This window comes from Meriones unguiculatus, chromosome X, assembly GCF_030254825.1.
Source record: "Meriones unguiculatus strain TT.TT164.6M chromosome X, Bangor_MerUng_6.1, whole genome shotgun sequence".
Classification (NCBI taxonomy): domain Eukaryota; kingdom Metazoa; phylum Chordata; class Mammalia; order Rodentia; family Muridae; genus Meriones; species Meriones unguiculatus.
Genome location: NC_083369.1, coordinates 141,323,981 through 141,346,994, shown reverse-complemented (window position 1 = coordinate 141,346,994; position 23,014 = coordinate 141,323,981). Strand labels below are relative to the sequence as shown.

At 40.0% G+C, this 23,014-nt stretch overlaps 1 protein-coding gene across 10 annotated transcripts in view; it reads left to right on the top strand.

The window, feature by feature from the left end:
- Nucleotides 1-7,095: 7,095 nt before the first annotated feature.
- Nucleotides 7,096-23,014, top strand: part of Map7d2 (MAP7 domain containing 2) — an 81,705-nt gene continuing 65,786 nt past the window's right edge. For 6 of the 10 annotated variants that reach the window (XM_060374367.1, XM_060374369.1, XM_060374366.1 and 3 more), the window contains exon 1: nt 7,097-7,365. In XM_060374367.1, coding sequence (XP_060230350.1) covers nt 7,236-7,365 — 130 coding nt within the window. In that variant the 5' untranslated portion in view covers nt 7,097-7,235. Of the gene's footprint in view, nt 7,366-23,014 lie in introns of all 10 variants that reach the window. The other 4 variants (XM_060374365.1, XM_060374361.1, XM_060374368.1 and 1 more) reach the window with 3 other exon arrangements.

Below are 23,014 nucleotides of genomic sequence, written 5' to 3'. Positions count from 1 at the left end.
TAGTTATTGGGGTCTAGGAAGGCAGAAATGCTACTCTAAGGCTGGGCAATGGGGTATTTATCAGAAGCATCTGATTAGTTGATCCAGTTGAAAGATCGGGAGCAATCACATCAGTTGGACTGGTTTGCATCAGCTTTCCAGAAGTACAGAGTTTAGCAGTTTGCAATCCGTAGGTGATCTCTGGATAGAGTCTGTCAGCCAACTGAAAATCTGTTGAGACAAATGTAGGCTAGGGACAGAATTAAATTTTCCTGGTCATTGGGGAAGGTGAGGAATCCCAAGAGCAGGGAAAAATTTTCATTTTCAGGAATAGGTAGGTGTACTAATCTAGAGTCCATTTGACTGTGGCAAGTGGATCCAAGTTATTCTTTGAATCTTATAAGCTTATAAAAGAAAACAAGTTAGTTTGGTAAACAATTCAAAATCTGATTAATTTTGAAGCTTTGAACAGAAAAAAATATTTTTAATTATTATGAGATATAGATAGTTGATTACCAGGAGTAGTATCATAAGTTTTTTAGTCCTCAAACGGGTCAGAGATCTGAGAAGGATAAACTGTCCTAAGTATCAATTAGAATTACAGACGCTTACCCATTACCCAGACAGTTATCCCATTAGGTTCCTGTGATGTGGATGGCTTCATTGGAGGCACGAGTCTCAGTGCAATATCAGTCTTCAGCTGCCAGGCTTGGCAAATCTGAAAGGCTTTTTTGTTGGCGAGGGACATGGGAGAGACTGACTTCACTTGTCTTAGGCAGCAACATGGGGCAATTAACTCTCCAGGTGTCCTCTTTTCCATAGATTAGGCTGAGTATTAGCAGCAAGGCATTGGGGCAGTCTTGCCTAGTGGTTAGCGTACCATAATCCAAGTGGAGTCATTGGTACCTCATCTATCTTCTTGGAGTTACTGTATCTTCTTAGGGTTACTTTTAGGTATTGGGGTCTGTGTCATAGCAAGCTTAGCTTTTCTTTATTAAACAGTTAAATACCATATTTAGCAAATTTTTGAAGTGTCTGCAGACTATCTATTTAATGTAGCTGAGTTAAACAAACTGTGTTTATATTTGGTCACCCATTCTGAGCTTAACTGTAAACACATAAAACAAAAACTTCAGCTTGCATTTCCTAGTTATCCTCAACAGTTTGTGAAACAAATACAGGAGGCCAAATAAAGTCACTCGTGGAACTCAGTTGTAAGCATAACCATAAATATTATAAAAAATATTTCGAATAATACAATCATGAGGCAATGTGCAATTCACCTGTATGTCTCAATCATCTTTGACAGCCCATACTAAAATGCTCTTTAGGTATCAAGATCCTTGAGAGACCAAGAACTTCTCTGATTCCCCATATGGCATATTACCATAGAACAAAATAGTTTCCTGTATGACCCAGTTTATGAAAAAAAAAAAGTTCTCCTAATAATGCTAGTAAAAACAAGGAAACCATATATATATATATATATATATATATATATATATATATATATGGTTTCAAACCTGTCTCTGTTAGTTTGAATAGGCCCTATGAGTTAGTGGTTATTGTTAATATTGTAGTTGCCAGAATGTTTTGCTAGTGGCATTTGCAAGCTATTACAGGGTACATAACATTAAAGTTTAAGACCTTTCCTGTCAAGCCTCTAATGCTTCTTTGACTTCTAGGGAACAAGGGAAAACACAGAGTAGCTAGAATGTTTCAATGTCTTAAGGAGTGTCTTGATATTTTTTCAAGGAATTTAAAAACACTTAGTGCCCCAGGAGTCATGGTTTTTAATTTGAAAAATCCCTGGCATAGGCTGGACTAGGCCAATTTTATGACTTTTTTAATAGTTTCCCTTTCTATTTAAGGTATACATGGACTAGCTTAAAGTTGTGGTACTTCTCAGTACAGCCAATAACAAAATTCTCAAAAACATCCCTATGGACTATAATTTAGAAGTTCAGTTAGAGACATACATTTTATCATGCAAAGCTTAAATATCAATAGGCAAAATGTCATGTGACCATCTTTGCCTAGGGAACAATATAATTAACAATATAATTAACAATGGAGGCATCCAAGTCTTAAAATTTACTGACCTAAACAGGAAGATTAGGCATATAAGCCCAATATGCTTCAGTAGTAATATTTATTTATTTATTTATTAAGATTATATGTTAATAAAGACATTTTATAAATTTTTAATCAATTTTAAATTTTCCTATAGTTTTATTTTTGTAAATATTTTTAAAAGTTGTCAAGCAATCTCTAAAAATCAATACCATATATATTATTTTGATCTTATAAACATTGTTATCAGCAAGAAAAGTTCTTACATACGAACCCGTAGAAGTACAGTTTTAATGCTTCATTAATCAAGCACAGTCTTAAACCCTGTCTCAGAATAGTAACATTTTCTTAAGCAATGTAGGGTATACATTTGACATCCCAACTGTGAGACAGGAGAGGAGAAGCACATTTGGTCAACAGTTTGTACACATATATTTGGATATCTTTTTCTTTTTGCTAAGCTTTTAGCTTTAAATTCAGAAATATTTTGGCTCCTTCAGAGTTAATATAGAAAACCAGTGCCAACACCAGTGGTTTAAGTATTGGTATACAAGAAAAACATAATAGAAGTTAACTTTTTTGTTTCAGATGTTAGAGAATTTTTTTAACCATACATAACCAAGATATCCAGAACATAGTATATTCATACATTTCAAACAGACAGGTTTTATTTTGTTTTTTTTTTTTGTTTTTTTTTGTTTTTGTTTTTGTTTTTTACTTTCTTTAGTTGTAATTTCAAAGGAGGAACATCTTGTTACCTGCTGAATCCAATTCTCATGGGCATAAAGCATCAGCTTTTTTTTTTTTTTTTTTTACTGGAGAAGCTAAGAAGCTGCTAGTATCCTTTTCGAAAGCAGCTGTCAGACACCTCCTGCTTCATCCAGGCAGAAGCAGGGTCACTCTTAGCTGAAAGGTGCAGGGTTTAAAATGAGTTAAAACTAAGCTAAGACTTAACTGGCCAATAAATAAAGTTTGACTTTTCCCCCCCAGAATATGAAACACAAAGATATTTCCCTCAGAGGAAAAGTGAATTTTCAGGAGTGAACCATAGTCCGTTTTCCCAGATCCTTTGACCCATTTTATTTTCATGAGTCTTTCTAAAAAGGTCAGTAGGGGATTTTGTGGGTCCCTGGTCTACCTGAGTTACTTAATATATTTGTGGAGCATTTGGCAGCCACCCTGAAACTCTGGCAGTAACTCTAAGAGCCTTCCTCCCATCCCAGCCAGGGCTGGTTTGAAGGAAAGCAGCATCAATAAGCTCTAGTCTCTTGCCATCAAGGGAAATCTATGGAAGAAAGGGTTAGTCAGGGAGTAGGGTGAGAAACAGAGAAAAGAGAAATGAAACCAATAGTTGAAACGAAACAACAAACGTGAAATCAGCCCAAGACCATAACAATGGGACAACTGCAACAATTAAGACAACGCTGAACAGAGACAACAAGATGTTCCCTGGGATCTTAAAACAGAATCTGAGCAGCTGAGCGTGAGAAGCTCTGAGCCCCAATGCTACTTAAAACCAAAAACCAAAAAAAAAAAAAAAAAACAACCAACCAACCAACCAAACAAACAAACAGAAACCAGACCATCACAGGCCCACCATCTGATTCTCTCGGGATCTGAAGATCCTCCCAGAGGGTCCAGAGAGCTCCAGAGTCACTCCCCAAGGTCTCTATGAGTTCAAGGCCAGCCTGGTCTACAAAGTGAGTCCAGGACAGCCAAGGCTACACAGAGAAACCCTGTCTCAAAAAAACAAAAACATAAAAATCTTAAGGCTGGTCACCTTCCAATCGAAAACTGTGTAGCCTAAGCTACTTGTGAAAAGAGTAGTCACTTTAGTAGGCTACGCCTCCCTAAACACCTGGAAGCTTAAGCAGGCCATGTTGGTGCCTTCCTCTGTCTGTCTGTCTCTCTCTTTCCTTCCCTCCCTTTCCCTCTTTCTTTCTTTTTCTCCTCTCCCTCACCATTCCTCTTTCCCTTCTCTGTTTCTTTGCTATTTAGCCCAGGCTGGCCTCAAATTCTCTATAGCCTGGGTTAGCCTCAAACTTTATACTCCTCCTATCTGAGGATATTTTTCTTTTTTTAAAATTTATTTATTATGTTTACAGTGTTCTGCTTTCATGTGTACCTACAAGTTAGAAGAGAACATCAGATCTCGCTATAGATGGTTGTGAGCCACCATGTGGTTGCTGGGAATTGAACTCAGGGCCTCTGGAAGCACAGCCAGTGCTCTTAACCTCTGAGCCATCTCTCCAGCCCCTATCTGAGGATCTTAAGTGTTGGGATTATAGCTGTGAGCCAAGATCAGACATTAATGACTTCTTTTTCAAAATGGTTGTCTTTCTTAATTAATTTTTTTGAGACAAGGGTGTGGTTCTCACTAGGTATCCCTGGCTGGCCTGTAATTTACTATGTAGAGCAGGCTGGCATTGAACTCACAGATATCTGCTTGCCTCTGTCTCCTTCCTGATGGGATTAAGTAAGCCATAAGCCACTATGCCTAGCCACCATGGTTGTTTTCTTTCTTAGGAATCAAATTTGGAGCCTATATACCTCACAGGAGCTAGGAGAGCAGTCTACCACTGAGCTCTGTCTCCGGTCCCTTCAGTATGTTTTTGAAACCATGTACATTTGTACATGGCTAGAGGAAAGGTTGTGCTGGGAAAATAATACATCATAACCTTCTTTGACCCCTACTCCTGAGGCTCAAAACTATAAATCCCAGAATTTCAAAGACAAGGTCAAGAGAATTCCCAATCAGCCTGGGAAAAATGGTGAAATCTAGGACAACCAACCTTGTGTCAAAAAATGAATCCAATTAATAACAACAACGAAAAATGACAAAGGCGAACGCAAGAAATCACAAAGCTCTCTATAACAAAGGAAACAATTATCAGAGAAAGGCCACAAGAAGAGAGAGAATCTTTGCCAGCTATTCAGCGGGTAGAATGTGTAAAGGGAAAAGTGGGGCTAGTTTCACACGCTCAGAAAGATCAAAAGTATAAGGTCACTTTTGTCTGCACAGCAAATCTCTGGCCACTGCAAGCTGTGCTAGATGAGACCTCAGGGAGAAAGAGGGGAGGAATACGCAAACCAAATCGCGTAGATAGTAACATCTCACCCCAGTCAGAGCTACTATCATCAAGAAAACAGACAACATGGGGCATAGGAGGAGATGAGGGAGGGAGGGTAAGATTGGGAGGGGAGGAGAGAGGGGTCTACAGCTGGGATACAAAGTGAATAAACAATTAATATAAAAAAATAAAACAAACAACAAATGTTGATGAGGATATGGGGGAAATCCCCCTTACACACTACTGGTAGGAATGGAAATTCAGAGACAATACTACAGATGTTAGCAACAAGGGTTTCCCAAACCGAAAAGTAGAACCACCATATGTCGCATCTATACTATTACTAGCTATATACCAAAAGGCTCAAAGTCAGTGTACAATAAAGATACTTGAGCACCTTTGTTTACTGTGGCCCAGTATTCATGATAACTTATAGAACTTGACGTGGTGTACATCAATGAATAGATATTTTAAAAAGATGGTATAAACACACAATTGAGTCTAATTAAGCCAAAAAAAGGAAAAAAGAATATGTTATTTGCTATAAAATGTATAAAACCAGAGATCATTGTATTGAGCAAAATAAGTCAGTCAGACTCAGAAAGAAACAATATAACCAGGCATAGTGAAGGCCTTGAATCCCACAATTCACGAAGCCGGAGCAGTTGGATCAGATCTCCCTTACATAGTGAGTTCAAGGCCGGCCTAGACTACATGAAATCTTTCCTCTTCACCCCTTTAAAAAAAAAACAACAACATACAAATAAACAAAAAGACAAATATAAGTCCAGAATGGTTCTTTGCTTTTTCCAGCACTGAGGAGGCAGAAGCATCAGACTCGTTTGCAGCGAGGGAGCTTGAGAGCTCTTGAGAACTTGAGAGTTCCACACCAGCCTGAGCTACAGAATGAGACTGTCCAAAACAAAACATACAGCATATGAAGAATCTAGATTTTAAAAGTATATTTACATGCGCACACATATGTAACTTGGAAATAAAAAGAAGACTTTTGAGGCAGAAGAAAGGTATGGCAAGTGGGTGGAGGGTTTGGGCAAAAGAAGTTAATGAAAGGGACAATATGATCAAAGTACAGGGTATGGCTGGGTAACTCGGGCCCGAACTTGAGAGGCTGAGACAGAAAGATTACCATGAGTTAGAGGTCAGCCCAGGCTACAGAGTTCCAAGTCAGCCTAGAATATAATGTAAGGACCTGTCTCAAAATAATTCCCCATTAGCTGGGAGGTGGTGCCACGCGCCTTTAATCTCAGTCCTAGGGGTAAGAGGTAGGGGTGTGCAGAAAGAGGCAGATCTCTGAGTTTGAGACCAGCTTGGTCTACAGAGTGAGTTCCAGGATGGTCAGGGCTACCCAGGGAAACCTTGTCTTGAAAAAGAAAGAAAACAAAAATAAAAAATAAAACCCAACCCCCACAAAGTACATGACAGACATATATGAAAATGGATAATGAATCTCATTATTTTATAGGATGACTACTTGGCGAGTAAAGAAATAATTGAACTGAAACCTAATTGTGGTAGAGAATGGATTCTATGGCCCTCTGTCATCTGTACCTGTCCCAGGTGGTGACCACTTAAAGACTTAGACATGAACAGTACCCAGAGCTGTAGGGATTTTTTTTTCAGGCATTCAGTGTTGACACTTGTGTGCACACAGCATGAGTGCAAGGTCTGAGAAGTTCTATGGACTGATGAGTGGAAGCTCGTTTAAGCCGAGTGTGCAGAGAACGTGCGGGGTTTGGTGGGTACAGCATGTGATACTAAGCAGGAAGGATTGATGCGTACACAATTGTTTGCACACTGTGAGCGGGTTCTGAGCACTTCCTTCGCGAGCAGCGGCTCGTTTCTTACCACCAGGACAGTTGCTCCCTGGGAGAGAACACGCGAGCTCACAGCACGTGCAGTTCCTGCGCGCGCATGCGCTCCCTGGCTGAGGTGACGCACTGGCTGCTGCTTAAGAGTCCAGCACAGCAGCGGGCCCAGGCATTGTAGGACCAGAGCGCAAGGTGGGAGGACGCGTGCGCATTGGAACACTTGCAGAGCTGGTACTGCGACGCGGCGGTCCGGACAGTGCGCCTGTGCAGCCCGTGCAGCCCGATGGAGCGCAGTGGTGGTGACGAAGCCGAAGCCCCCACTGAAGGGGTCGTGAAGGACTCGTCGCAGCAGCCCACCAAGACGGTGGAAGCGAGCGTGGGGCGAGCCTCACAGTGCACCCCTCGGCCGCCAGGTAAGGCCGTGGGAGCTCCTGGGCGGGCAGGGCTGAGGACCCCTGGGGGCGGGGTGGGCAACAGCTCCGGGCCCTGGATGCCCTTTCTGGGGCCTAGGTCAACCTGATGCTGGGGGCCTCCGGCCGCGTCCCTCCTTCGGCAGGTGACAAGGTCTCCTCGGGCTTGGCGTGGGTGAGTGAGCTGGTGGTGGCTGGAGAGAGAGAGAGGCAAGTGTCCTTTTCCACCGCTGTGCCTGAGGGACGACCCGACGCTGGAGGGGGCTTCTGGGACGGCGACCCCATGGGTATGCGGGACCCGCTGAGGTGTTCGGAGTTGGAAGGATTGCGGCTGGCTCTGCTGGCTCCGCTGGCTCCGCTGGCTCGCTGTCCTACCTGACTAACGCCCATCCACAGGGGGGCCACAGTCAACCGCCAAGGTGGCCCAGCTTTGCGTTCCTTGGCCTCTCGGGGTTGGGAAAACTGTCGCGTTGTGCCGCACCTGGGCAGCGGCGGGTTCGGGGAGGGAGTGGGTGGGCCGTGGCCACTGCGACGACGACCCCCCCTCCCTCCCACCCCTGAAATCGCTGAGGTAGTCGTTTCGCTCCTGGGGTGTCTGGCCCAAGCGCTGCCCCCGTTTCTTGGCTGCGTGGTGATTGAGTGTCCTAGCGAAAGGGACTGCAGCTGTAGCCCGGGGTGCGTGTCTGGGGATGGGGGATGCAGGTCCTCATCACGTCTGCGCGAGGGGAACATCCTGAGGACATTGATTGTGAAAACGTCTCCTGTTTCTACTAACCTTCTGTATGCTTGTAGGTGGTGCGGAGGTATACGCAGCGAGGAAAAGGATTTTAATCACGTTTTCCTGGAGACATTTTAAAAAGTTGATACTGTGAACTAATTTCATTTATTTATTTTTTTATCTTTCATTGCAGTTTAACGTTCGTACAACAACAACAACAACAAAAATAAACCCTCACATGAATCCTTGTTTGGTTTGGGAATTATCACATCGTGGAGATAAATTATTTCAGAAAAGGTGGAGGGAGAAGAAATGAAGTGGTGTTTGGGGGTGTTTATTTGTTTCTTAATTTTGAGACAGCTAGTTTGTGTTATCGTGCTTTTTATTAAATGCACAACTTAATAACCATAGGATAGTAATAATTACCGTTTAAATCTATATTTATGTTTTTATTTTTTATGGGAAAACTCAGGCCATATCTGATTCTGAACTTAAAACCCACACACCAGAGCCAGCTCTCTCTGGCAAAGGGGATCCCATAGAGAAAAACATTAGAACAGGGTATTGTTTGAGTTTATGTTTTTCTTTGAAGGGGATTTGAAATAAGTTACTTAGATGTTTCTTGTAATAGACAAGGGGCTGTAAGGTTTATCTAGGATTTTAATTTACTTGAAGAAAAATTTTTGTTGTTTTTTGACACAGCGTTTCTCTGTGTAGACTTGGCTGTCCTGAACTCATTTTGGAGAACCAGGCTGACCTTGAACTCAGTGATCTGCCTGCCTCTGCCTCCCAGACTACTGGAATTAAAGGCATGCACCACCACACCCTGCTACTGGAAGGAGTTTTAAGGGGACAATTCTTTTTCCCCCTATTGCTCAGTTGCAGTGTGGACACTAGTTTCTTTCCGAATTTCTAAAAATAATCCTAGGTTTTAAATATAGCCTGTGATGAGCATTTAGAGGTCATTCTTAATAACTCTGTGAAAGAGAACAGGTTTTTTTTTTTCACTTTATTTTAACAGGGGTGGGATGGAGACAGGTGTGTGTGATGCTATATAACCCTTGTTGGGTATGAACTCATGTTCCTGTTCTCCATCACCAACACTGCTGACTAAAGTTGTTTTATTCATGTGTGTACATGTGGGTTTTTGCATGGATGTAGAGGGTGTGTGCTTTTAGAGTCCATGTGGCCTGAAGTCTTTTGGGTTTTGCCTGTACTCCTCAGATAATCACTGTCTAACTGAATTAAATTATTTTCTCATTTTTAGTAAACCAAAACTCATGAAGCCAAGTACTCTGAAATGAAAAAGTCATTGACTTGTTACTAATGGTAATAGAAAAGAAAGGTGTACATCTGGGGCAAGTTCCCTTAAGCCATAAGCAGCAAGACTTGTAAGCAGTTGGGGAAGTGTCTGAAGCTCTAAAAGGCAGAGTAGAGCTGGGGAGATTGCTCAGCAGTTAACAACACTTGTTGCTCTTAGAGAGGACCATAATTCAGTTCCCAGAACCCATGTCAGTGGTTCGCAACCACCTGTAACTTCAGTTCCAACGGATCCAGTACCCTCTTCTAGTCTGTGAAGTGTGTACACACACACACACACACACACACACACACACACACGCACACACGGGTAGGTAGAGAGAAGAGAGAGAGGAAGAGAGAAGGAGGAGAGAGTTAAAAAAGAAGGGTACTTTGTGAAGAAAATTTGGGAAAGGTGCAAGTTATTTAAACTGAGTCTATATTGACTGTTGCCAAGAAAATTGTTGCCTCTGTTTACTGTGACTGTAAGCAAGACTGCTATAGCAAAATTTGTTTAGTGGTTTAAGCTGCATTTAATAACGTAAACTGCTTTTTCAGGGTCTCGGACTTGCTATTTAGCTGAGGCTTCCCTCTAACTCTGTTCTCCTGCTTCGACCTCTCAAGTGCTGCCTGGGGTTATGAGTATGTGCCATCATGCCTGGCTGTAATTTTTTTTCACTGCCCCATCTTTTCTCCTTTATATCCATTGCCTTTTGCAATTACATTTAGAATATCTCAGAACTTTAAGCTCCCACTTTTTGGTAGAGAGAAAATTGCTTATAGGTAAGGTAGTGTTTCTTGGTATCTTCTTACCCTCATCTCTAGAATAGGAGACTGCAGGGCTACAAAATGGAAGTTTAGCAAATTCCCTAGGGAGTCTAATAGGGTGGGGTTGGGTATAAAGGTTAAAAAGTACCCCCCAAATCAGTTATTCAGTTTTTTAAAGAGCTTCTTGTTTTTTTGTTTTTGTTTTTTAAAGCCTACATCACATAATATTCCCAGGCAGTCTCCCATCGTAGAACGAACAAGGCTTGGCCCTGCTTAATTTCTGAGATCTGAGGAGATTGGGTGCATTCAGGGTGGTGGTATGGCTGTAGATGAGCCTCTTGAGTTTTAAAATTTACGTCATTTTCAATTATGTGTTTTTATGTGTAGGCATACACACATGAGTGTCAGTACCTGCGGAAGCCAGAGACATCAGATTCCCCTGGAATTGGACAGACAGGTGGTTTCAAGTGACCTGATGTGGATGCTAGGAATTGAACTCAGGTCCTCTGATAGAGCGAGCGACGTGGTCTCTTAACCGAGTCATTTCTCTAACCCCTGTTCATCCTTTTTTGAAGTTGCATTTATCTGTTTATATTTATAACGGGCATTAACCACAGGGCTTCCTCCATGCTGGGCAAGCACTACATAGAGTTATACTCCCAGGCTTCAAAATTGCTTACAGCTCATACTGGCACACACCTTTAATCCTAGCACTCAAGAGACAGGGGCAGGTGGATCTCTCTTGAGTTTGAGACTAGTTCCTACATAGGGATTTTTAGGCCAACCAAAACCGTGTCTCAAAAAAAAAAGTTACTTAAAACTATCTCTCATAAGACAGATTTGGGAAGACAACTGCCTCCCACATATAAGAGAAAACTTAAGGTAACTGCTAAGTTTGGAAATGTGCCCTGGCCCTTCCCTCTAAACTTTTGTGAAAATAATTATACCAGAAGAAACAGGAGATGATTAAAGGTGACCAGGTATTGTGGGCTGGTGAAGGGAGAGACTGATTGCTTTCTTCTTTGCATCTAATGTGAGGTCTATTGTCTTATCATCTGAGGTGCTGCCAGATAAATTCCTCTACATCTGCTCCTTGTATCAGTCTGATAGGATTTTCTGGTGGAAACATTTATTTTCTTTCTTTCTTTTTTTTTTTTAAATTTATTTTCTTCTTGCCTAGAAACTTGTCCTCATATTAAAAGCCCTGTGAACTGTGAAATTCAGATTGTGTTGAGGCAAAAGAAAATGAATTTATGAGTGATTGAGAAACTAAAAGTTGGGCTGGAGAGATAGCTCAGTGGTTAAGAGCACTGGCTGGGGGGCTGGAGAGATGGCTCAGAGATTAAGAGTACTGGCTGCTCTGCCAGAGGTCATGAGTTCAATTCCCAGCAACACATGGTGGCTCACAACCATCTATAATAAAATCTGGAGCCTTCTTCTGGCGTGCAGGTATATATGCAAGCACAACATTGTATACATAATAAATAAATAAATCTTAAAAAAAAAAAAAAGAACACTGGCTGCTCTTGCAGAGGTCCTGAGTTCAATTGCCTACAACCACACAGTGGCTCACAAACATCTGTAATGGAATATGATTTCTTCTTCTGGTTTGTATGAAAAGAGAGTACTCACTCATTTACATAAAAATAAATAAACCAATTTCTTTTAAAGCAACTAAAAGTCATGCTAAATGCCTGTGATTTGTTGAAATGGTAGGATATGTCTCCATGGTTCTTAGTTTCTGGTGAATGTTGGATTGATTGAACATCTGAAAATACATCCTTTTCTTCTTAGTACCAACTAGGTTCATGGTTTGTAGTTGTAGGCAGCCCTTGGAATGATTCTTCTGCCGTCTCTTCACTTTATCCACTCCCATTTCTGTAATGACAGCTTTATTAGGATAAAATTAATATATTCTATAGTTCACCTTTTTTTTTGGTTTTTCAAGACAGGGTTTCTCTGTGTAGCTTTGGCTGTCCTGGACTCACTTTGTAGACCAGGCTGGCCTCAAACACACAGAGATCCACCTGCCTCTGCCTCCCTGAGTGCTCTGATCACAGGCATGCGACAGATTATTTTCACCTATTTAAAATGCACATTTCAGTTATTTTAGTGGGTTCAAAGTAAAACAGTCATCACTGTAGTCATCACTGTAGTTAAAAGAAGTTTTCATCAGCCCTTGAAGAAACTTACCTCATTAGCCACCAATCCCCATTCCCCTTCACTCAAATCTATTGGGTTTTGTTAATTTGTTTTGTTTTGCTTTGTTTTACACTGGGTCTCATTATGCAGCCCTGGAATTTGTTATGCAGATTAAACAGGCCCCTGCTTCTTGAGCATTCGGATTAAAGGTGAGTACCACTACAATCACAAATGTTCTTTAAGAAATTATTTTATTTAGCACTCTCGTGTGAGTGTGGGCGAACACATGTCACATTAGGAATGTGGTGGTGAGTAAACAACTTTCAGGACTCAGTTCTCTCTTTCCATGGGTCTTGGAGATTGAAATGAGGTCATCAGGCTTAGGCAGCAAGCAGTTTTACCCACTGAGCCACCTCACCAGCCTGAGAATATGTTTTTTGTTTTTGTTTTTGTTTTTTTTTTTTAATTTTCTTGCCTCTGCTCTTAAAGATAGACGATCTAACATGCTTTTTTCAAAATACCTGTGCTTCTCACACAGATCTTAAAATCTATCTCAGTACTATGTAGACACATCTTACAAGAAGTCTTTTGTTGTTGTTGGGTTTTTTGTTTTTTTTTTTTTTTGGTTTTGGGTTTGTTTTTGTTGGTTGGTTGGTTGGTTTTTCGAGACAAGGTTTCTCTGTGTAGCCTTGGCTGTCCTGCACTGGCTTTGTAGACCAGGCTGGCCTCAAACTCACAGAGATCTGCCTGCCTCTGTCTCCCTGAATGCTGTTTTTTTGTTTGTTTGATTTTTTCTCTCTCTTAAAAGACAACATACTGTCAAAGCTGGCCTTGAACTGGCAGTGTAGCTGAGGGTGACCTTGAACTCCTGAACCTTCACCCACTACTGGCTAAGTATTGGATTACAGGTGAGCACTACCATTGCTGGCTTCTTAGAAAGATCTTATGAGCCTTTTCATAAGTACAGAGATTTTTTTTTTCTCACTGATGATGAGGATCTCATTTTTAGAATTATAGCAACAATCTTATTATTAAAATGCTTAGAGGGAGAAAATTTCAATTTAACAGAATTTTCTGGTCTGCTAGGAATTATCCCTATCCTTTTCCTATGACTCTTTTGTTGTTGTTGTTGAGGATGTTTGAAGACTACCTTAATTGGCTTTTTATCCTTAGAAAGCTGAATTCAGTATGACTGAGCATGGAGGCCCCTGCTGTGCCTCTGGGTCATCACTGTACAGGATCACAGAAAAGTCTCTGATACTAGTGTATCTCAAACTGACTTCAGGAAAGAACACCATTTTCTTTTCATTTCCAATTTGCAATATATTTTAAACCAGTTTTTAAGTAGAACACAGTAAAGAAGAGGTACTAAGGAAAAGAGGACACAGAAAATGTAAGTTCCATACTTTAAGTGTTAAAATAAAAAATATCCATGGATATGAAATAAAAAGTGCTGTAGATGCTTTGGATGTGTTTCGAGTTACTTTTTTGTTTTGTTTTGTTTTTAAAGACATGGTTTGTCTTTGTAACACAACCCTGGCTGTCCTGGAACTTGTTTTGTAGATCAGGCTGGCTTCGAACTAATAGAAAAAGGCATGTGCCACCATACCTGGCTCAAGTTACATTTTTATTGTGGACTAATAATGAACAATAGGGACATTGGCATTGTTGACAGACCATATACCATACTTTGGGCCAGCATTTCATAACAGGTAATGTATATAATAGAATTTTAGGCTTCATGCAGACATGCTTATCATTTCAAATTTGAATTAATAGGTTTATGGCTTCTTTAGCTGTATTTTAAAAGTAAAAATAGTATATCAAAGTTATCATTTTGTAAAATTATAAGAATGAAAAAAATTATAAGAATGAATAAAAAGTGAAAACAAAAGTCAAAGAAAATACTAAACAACAGTATAGATCAGTGCCAGCAAATGCAAATAAAGTTCTAGCTACATATGTAACCTTAAATTTTCTAGTTAGGGAATGAATGGAAAATAGATATATTGATTTACTGATTTAACCATATATATATATATATATATATAATGTATATATATATATATATATAATAACATCTTAGCATATAAAATCATTGAAATAGTTTATCAAGCGGCATTTTTTGGCACATCTTCAGATGAACTGATCAGGTTTCAACTAGCCAACTCTTACTATCTTAGGCATCACTAGGAATCTACACATCTTAGTCATAGAAAGTTCAGTGGCCTGAATTGAGCCTTCTAGGTTTTCAGTGTACCATTCTATTGAGTGTGATTACTGTGCTGTTGACTATATTGTGCTGTGGTAGTCCCTGTTATGAAAGCCACCCACCAACTCTAATGAGCTCATTAGAATAGGTGCTTCAACACTGGGGACTAGTCTTGGCTAGTTCCATTCTAGATTTTGTGCTTTTTGTTCTGTGGTCTAATGGTAGAGGGTTGGCATTAGGTACAAAGTGTCTTGCTGGGAAAGGCCAGTTAACCAGAATTTGCTTCAGGGCCTGCAGGACAAGTCTCTGCCTGACCAAGCTGTCCCTGAAGCAGTTGCTTGGTCTTCACCTTTAGATCCAAGACTTGAGTGCTGGTTTCATTAACAAGTGTGGTATGCCAATTGCAGTGGTAGCTATATTAGATTAATTTCTCAGCTCCATTATTCTGTCTCTATCTTTTTTAATTCTCATCCACTTTCCATGATTTACTGTTGAATTTTATAAGCAGCAAATTTAATCCCTTCTGAGAGGGGCTAGAGATGAATACCATGCCTGAAATTAATAACTACAGAACAGAAAATCCCCTTGTAGCAAGAGTCTTTCTCTAGGTACCCAAAACCCCTTATTGAACAGTTCTTTACCCCTACTTAAAAAAAGCTTCTTAATGTGTACCATTAGCTCGAAATGACCATAAGAATTTTAAACTAGGTAAAATACAACATTCCTGTGCTTTTTTTTTTTTTTTAAATCTGTACCCTAATAGGATTCCTGTATGTTCTTTTCGTTCAGCACCTAGGTATATGTGTTTCAGTATCCAGCTGACTGGAGAGGGAAATAGCATTATGTATAGGGGTAATAGCTTCTTAAGTGGTTTTATTTATTTTTACTTTATTAACTGTATGTGTTTAATTTGTTTGAGCACTAGACTTCAGTGGAAGTATTCTTTGTGTTTGGGTAATTTTCCACCATTGGAATCATGTGCTGTGAACAAAATTTAGTGTTCTTCATTTCATTAGCTAGATAACCACCATTATTTAACAGTTTTAGTTACAACTTCAAAAGGAAGGCATTAAAAAAAGCTAAATATAATTGTAGTTTTATTCTGTAAAATATGTTTTTGTTCTTTCTTTCCCCTCCTCACCTATTTAAATTTACACTTCACTTGATTCTATTTTCATTAGCCCCAATTTTTTTTCTTTTTCTTTTTCTTCAGTTTTTCAAGACAGGGTTTCTCTGTGTAGCCTTGGCTGTCCTGGACTCACTTTGTAGACCAGGCTGTTGACTCACTTTGCCTGATTAGGATCAGACATGAAGAATGCATTCCAGATCTCAAACAAGTTACTTTCAGACTTATGCAGGTTTTTTTGTTTTTTTTTTTTTATGTACAAGTTCTTATTTAGCATAATTGTCATTAACCATTCTCAGGAATATAACTTATAACTTCTTTTGTTCATAATCAGTTCTATAAGGTGGTGACAATAATAAAACTAGTAGGTAAAACGTATATTTAGCTCCTGATGGCTCTGGGATACCAATAGGCTCTGGAAGTCTTGTCTAAGCTTTATCAAGTTGTCATCACTGAAGAATAAAGACAGAAGTTAAAGTCTTTAAACAGCTTGATGGAGAGCACAACATACTTAGAAGGCATTTCCAAACCATAAAGCCATTAGAATTTGGGTGAGCTGCAGGAAAAACTTCTCCAGGAAAAGGTTGGCAAGAATAGCTGATGAGAATCTGGATCATGAGTATAGGTCAGTGAATCCCGTGGCTGGACATGAGGTTGGCAAGGACATTTGGGGCATTGGCTATCACAGCTTAATTAGTAATGTTCCCTGTTCTATAGGGTGTTCATAGTAAAATAGGGAAGTCACAATTTTTGTTCCAGATTGCTTCTTATAAACTGGCCTCAGGAGTTGGCCCACCTGACAGTATTCCATACTTCTCGTAAACTGGCCTCAGACATTGGACCTTATAACTCTTTTTCTCACCTGATAGTATTCCATGCAGCCTTACTGGTGCTTTCCAGCCCTGTGATGCTGTGATCCTTTATAAACAGCCCAGCAGGCAGAGGGAAAGTTATACCTGATCTTCATTATTGTTGATGGGCATAACAGCCACAGGGTTTGAGGTCCTCCTCTCCCATAATAGTCACACACACAGAAGCTCTGCCTCATCCTTTATACCCTGATGTCTGTGGGTAGCACCTTTGGATAGACTTGTCGTCCAGGACCAGATGAGCAATAAAAGAACATTATTGTTCCTTGTGTCCAGACCACCTTCCATGTCATGAGTACATCATGTTACTTTCTGGCTGGTCTTAAGTTCCTTTGATGTCAGTCTAGCATGTCCTAGAGAAAGTGCTGGTGATAAGAGTTTCCAGGCTTGTTGAGATGAAGCTGCACTTCCCCTGTAGCCTCTTTCTCTGGCTGGTGATCGCTGGCCCTGACTAACAGTACACATTACACCTATTTACACATTAGTGACAATTGCATGCTCTTTCTTTTGTCTAGAATTATCATCTTTTCTGTATCTGTTTTCTTTATTCATGTCTACCATGTCCATGTCTCAGTATTTGACTGGCACTTTACCTCCTCCCTGAAACTTTCCATGATCACATATACTTCTGGTGGTTTTCTTTTTTCTTTCTTCTCTTCCATTTTCTATATAGTGTGGTTATGTTGATACAAACTAATATCCAAACAAACCTGGGATTAACATTTGGAAGTTGAGCTTTATAAATCCTAAGTGTATAGTCTAATGAATTTTTATGTATGTGCATATTTAACCACTGCCTAGATTGTGAAATTAAACATTTCCATTCCCCAAAAGGCTTCCTACTGCCTCTTTCTAATCAGTAACCCACAAAGGTAGCGCTGCTTTTAACATCTTTTCACTACCATTTGTTTTTCTTGTTTTTTAAACTTTCTTAAAAAAAGATTGATATGGTATTACTGTTTTCAAAAGAAAACATCATGCAGCTAGATTAACATAAACATACAAATGCTTAGAACCAAAGTCTACCATCTAAGTGAACTTCTGCCTTGTTACTTCATTGTGATAAAACTTAGTGTCAGATTTACCATTTCAACAGATGTAGTGGTGCATGCCTGTACCATACCAGCACTTTGTACATAAGGATCTGAAGTTTCAGACCAGCCTGAGCTGCAGAATGAATTTCAGGCCACACTGGGCAACACGAGACCCTGTTCTCCACCTCCTCCCCAACTCCCAAGAAAAAAACAAGCAAGAACTTTTGTCATATAGACAAAAGTTTTTAAGTCTATACTTCAGTAGCATTAAAAAGATTTATATCAGCTGGGCAATAGTGGCACACACCTTTAAGCTCAGCACTTGGGAGGCAGAGGCAGATGGATCTCTGAGTTTGAGGCCAGCCTGGTCTTCAGAGCGAGTTCCAGGACAACAAGGGCTACACACAGAGAAACCTTGTCTCAAAACAACAACAACAACAAAAAAGATTTATATCTTTGTACAGTCATCACCACTCTCCATCTCCAGAAGGATATTTTTAAAATAAATTACCTAAATTTCCCCTATATTTCTTTCTACTTAATATATGTGTTGAGGGTAAACCTGTGCTATTACAAGTACTAGTGGCCCATTTCTTTATATTTCTGATTATTAAATAATGTAAATAATTTGTTCTATTTTCTTATTGATACACAGTTGAATTTCATTTATTCACTCAATCTTTTTAAAATAAGGGCTTTTATCTAGCCATAGTTGGCCCAGAAAATGCTGTGTAAATAAGTTGTCCTCAAATTTGCATCAGTCCCCCTATTTTTTCTGAGTGTTGAGATAAGAGGGGCATGACATCATATCTGTTTCTGTGGTTCTATTTATTTAGTCTCATGTAGCCCAGGGTGGCTGTGAACTGACCATAGCTGAGAATGACCTTTAGTTCTGGTCCTCCTGTCTCTATCTCTTAGGTGCTGGATTAGAGATTTTTTTAAAACCATACTTAGCTCTTTCTAGTTTCTTTTCTTTTTTTTTTTTTTTTTTTTTGAGACAAGCTGTCTCACTACATAGTTCTAGCTGGACAAAAATCTCCATGTAGACCATTCTGGCCTCAACCTCACAGAGATCCACTTGCCTTTAATTCCTGAGTGTTGGGATTAAAGTCATGCACCACTATACACATCCTTTTTATGGTTTTAACTAAAACTGTTATAGACATGATATTTGTATGCATATGTAGGTGCTCATGCAAATATATTCCTATTGGTTATAAACCCACAGGTAGAATTGCTGGGTCATAAAATAGGCATATGTTCAACTTTAGTGGATATTGCCAACTATTTTACACAGTGCTTGTATTCATCTTCTATTGCTGCAATTACTACAGAAGAAGTGATTAAAAGCAAAGTAAGCTTATTATCTTTTAACTCTATAGGTCAGATGGTCTGAAATTAAGGTGGCAGCAGAACTTTTCTGAGGCTCTAGAGAAGAATCTGTTTCCTGTATTCCTTAGCTCCTGAACCCTTTCTCCATTTTCCAGGCCAGCAGCATACCATATGTGATTCTCTGTCTCCAATTTCTGCTTCATTGCCACATCAGCTCAATCTCAACTCCCAACTCTCCTAGCTCCCTTATGGTTACTTTGGGACTTAGCTTAGTCATATCTGCAAAACTTTTTGTATGTGTGTTTGGGGCATCTGTCTCTGTGTGTGTTTCTTTGTCTGTGGTTACATATGTATGTACTTGTTAATGTATGCATGTGTACATTCAGGTACACATTCACATATGTGAATATATGTGGAAGTCAGACGTTGATGGTGGTTGTCTTTTTTTTGATCACTCTGCATATTTATTTGAACCAAGTTTCTCAGTGAACCTAAAGCTCATTGATTCAGTAAAAGTGGCTGGCCAGTGAGCTTTAGGGCTTCCGCATTATTTCCAATGCTTGGGTTACAGGCGCATGTCACTATACCCAGCTTTTAAAAAATGGGTTCTGGTGATCCAGACACAGTTCCTCATCTTTGTTTAGTGGGAATTTTAGTGAACGGTGTACCTCTGCACCTCCTGCAGAGCTGTTTTATCATAGGAGGTAACATGCATACATTCTTCGAACTAGAAGGTAGATACCAGGGGAACAATATTATTTCCCTAACATGTAGCTGTACTGTTTTGTATTCCATTGAGAGTTCTAACTTTTCTCACATCTCGGTTAGTACTGGTGTTCAGTCTGTTCAATGGTAAGCATTCTAGTTGAGATGGGAGAGTGCCTCCATTCCTACCACCTCAAGCAATGTGTTCTTCATTGTGCTAATGCTAGCTTTATGGTAACTTCTCTGTGTTGCCTTATGAATATTTATGTACTCATATCTTCACCAAACTGAGCACTGCTTCGTGAGGCAGGGTATATAGTAGCTGATTTAATACATGCTCCTTGGATTTTTTTTTTTTAATCTTACTCAGAACAGTTTTCAGCAGAGCAAGGAATTAGAGCTGAAGATGTAAGGGGGAACTCATGCTTACATCTTATATGCCTCAGATCCTGGATCTAAAGGAAGTGAGGTTTCTCCCTAATAAAAATAGGATTTGGTCAAAGAGATTTGCCTCTAGTTTATGCAGGCTGTTGTTTTTCCCAAGATTGTTAATCTATAAGTAAGTAATGCCCTAGAATGAGAATTTGTCCTTAAACACCCAAGGGCGTTGTTTGGAAATGACTTCACTATGTATGGAAATGAGAAGAAATGCAGTTCCAGCAAGCTTTTAGGGAAACTCCTGATTTTGGATCCTTTGCAGAGATACAAGTTTTCCTTTTTCTAGGATTCCATTCATGTAGAAACATACTCAGTCTCATTTGCTAAGGAAAGATTTTAAGGTAAGTAGTGTTTTCTAGATCATGTATACAAACTTAAAGCCTGCCTTGGAAACTTGAAGCTAAAATGTTTGAGAAAGGTGAAGCCAGAGTGGAAATGATTTCATATGCCCCTGGACTCAAGGTAGTGGTGGGCACAAATGTCTTGACATTAGAAAAACCTAGGGGTAACATTAGTAGAAGAAATAGGCAGGTGGGATTGTAGTTCCCTTTGGGAATATTCTGATGCAAATAATTACATTTCTGTTTTACTCCCTTTAGTCTGCTTTGTTAGGTACACACCTGGCTTCACAAGAGCTTTAAGGTTTAAGGGCCTCGTGTCATCTTGCCATGGTGCCACAGTGTTGCTTCAGCTTGGTGTTACTTTGACCTCTGAGATGAAGTGGTGTGTGTGTGTGTGTGTGTGTGTGTGTGTGTGTGTGTGTGTGTGTTTGAATGTGGTGGGGGACTTTCTTATCTCCCACAAGAAACTAGTATCTTCTAACAAAGCCTGGCTGTTTTATATTTTACAACAAAAAAGGGAGTTGGTCTTTGAAGAGAAGTATTATCTTACGGTAGGAATTATTGTGACAGGCCTCTGCCAGACTTACAGGATTCTGTTTAAGGAAACCTGGTGACACAGACAGTGCCACCAGCTTTAGATATGAATTGTATGTGTGATTCATAGACTAATCTGAAGCAAGCTAGCCATGCTGGTATAGAGGCAAGCTGTAGCCAGTGTATGGCCAAAATACTTACCAGAAGGACTCAGATCAATTGAATGGAATTGCAGCCAAGTGTTAATGGAGTTTAGGTGACTTCTTAGATGTTTACTCTTTGTGCTGTATTTGACTTCAAGTAACTGCATTTATGCTCAGAACTCTTTCTAAGATTTGGGGCAGCTCTGTCTATTATCTCAGACCAGAGAGACTGAGACTGTGTTTCCCTCTGTGAACCCAGGTCTAGAAGGACTCATGAAGGACTGTAAGATGAGTTCTCCTTTTAATCAACTATGATTTTTTTTTTTTTTTTACCCTTTTCCAGGATGGATAATAGAGCTCAGCTAGATATTTGTGGCAGCAGACTGGAGGGGTGTCCCTTCTCATTCTGGGTCAGGAAGTTCTTTATATTACGATTTTCTCTTTATATGGTATGACCTTTGTGTATAGGCAAAAATTAGCACTTGGCATTCTTTTTGACAAACTTGTAGTTTCCACAAACAGCATCTATGACAGACCCCTTTTGGGGCTACACCTCTTCTAGTTCTTTAATCTCCTGCCACATAATTTTGCATTTGTGTGTTATAGTTTCTGTTGCTGTGCTGAAACACCATGACCAAAAGCAGACTGAGGAGGAAAGGGTTTGTTTGGCTCACACTTCCACATCGTAGGCCATCATTAAAGGAAGTCAGACAGGGATGGAACATGGAGGCAAGAGCTGATGGAGTGGCCATGGAAGGTGCTGCTTACTGGCTTGCTCCTTCATGGCTTCCTCAGCCTGCTTTCTTACAAAACCCAGGGTCACCAGCTCAGATGGCACCACCTGCAATGGGCTGGGCCCTCCACCATTGATCACTAATTATGAAAATGCCAAGGCTGGAGAGATGGCTTAGACATTAAAGGCTAGGCTCACAACCATATATATAAGAAAATGCCATCCAGACCAATCTGTGGAGGCATTTTCTCAGTTGAGAAATGGTAATTTCTTCCTATTCAGATAATTCTAGCTTGTGTCAAGTTGACATTAAACTAGCCACGACAATTGATAGCTTTTCAATTTGGCACACAAAGCATATCACTGTTAAGCCATAACTTTTCTTTTCTTTTTCCCCAAGATTGTACATTAATGTCAACACTAAAATATAAACATTCCAAATTTAAAATTTTCACAGTCTTTAAAATCCCACAGTCTTTAAAAATTCAAACACTTAAAAATTTAGTTTCTTTAAAATAGCCAGTCTCATCTCTGACATGAACTCAGTGGCTGGCTCTTTGATCACCTTCCCCTTGGAGGGGGTGGAGCAGCCTTGCCAGGCCACAGAGGAGGACAATGCAGCCAGTCCTGATGAGACTTGATAGGCTAGGGTCAGATGGAAGGGGAGGAGGACTTCCTCTATCAGAGGACTTGGAGAGGGGCATGGGAGGAAATGAGGGAGGGAGGGTAGGATTGGGAGGGAATAAAGAAGGGGGCTATGGCTGGTATACAAATGAACAAGCTGTAATTAATATAAAAAAATAAAAATTTAATTTAAAAATAGCCAGTCTCTTTTAAAATTCAAAGTCTTAAAATTTAGTCTGTCAGCTGTGGGAGCCTATATAATTAAAAATAAGTTATATTCAAGAGAGATGCAACCAATACACAGTCACGATCTGAGCAAAGCAAAACAAAACTTTAACAGTTTAATGACCATTATCTGAGAATCAGTTACAATCTGTGGGGCTCCTCCAAAGGGCTTGGGTCACTTCTCTGGCTCTGCCCTCTGCAGCACACTGTTTTCTAGGCTTCTCCTGGCTTCAGTGTTATACTTTTCTGGCTATGAAATAAGTTTCTTGATCAAAAGCAGCACCTTGTGAAATATTCTGGTGGTGGATAAGGCATTTATGTAATAGCATTGAATGGTAAAAGTGTACTGCTGGCCTTGTCAACTGGAAGCATGTAGTTTTTGGTGGTCCTTTTAGATAGGTACCTAGAA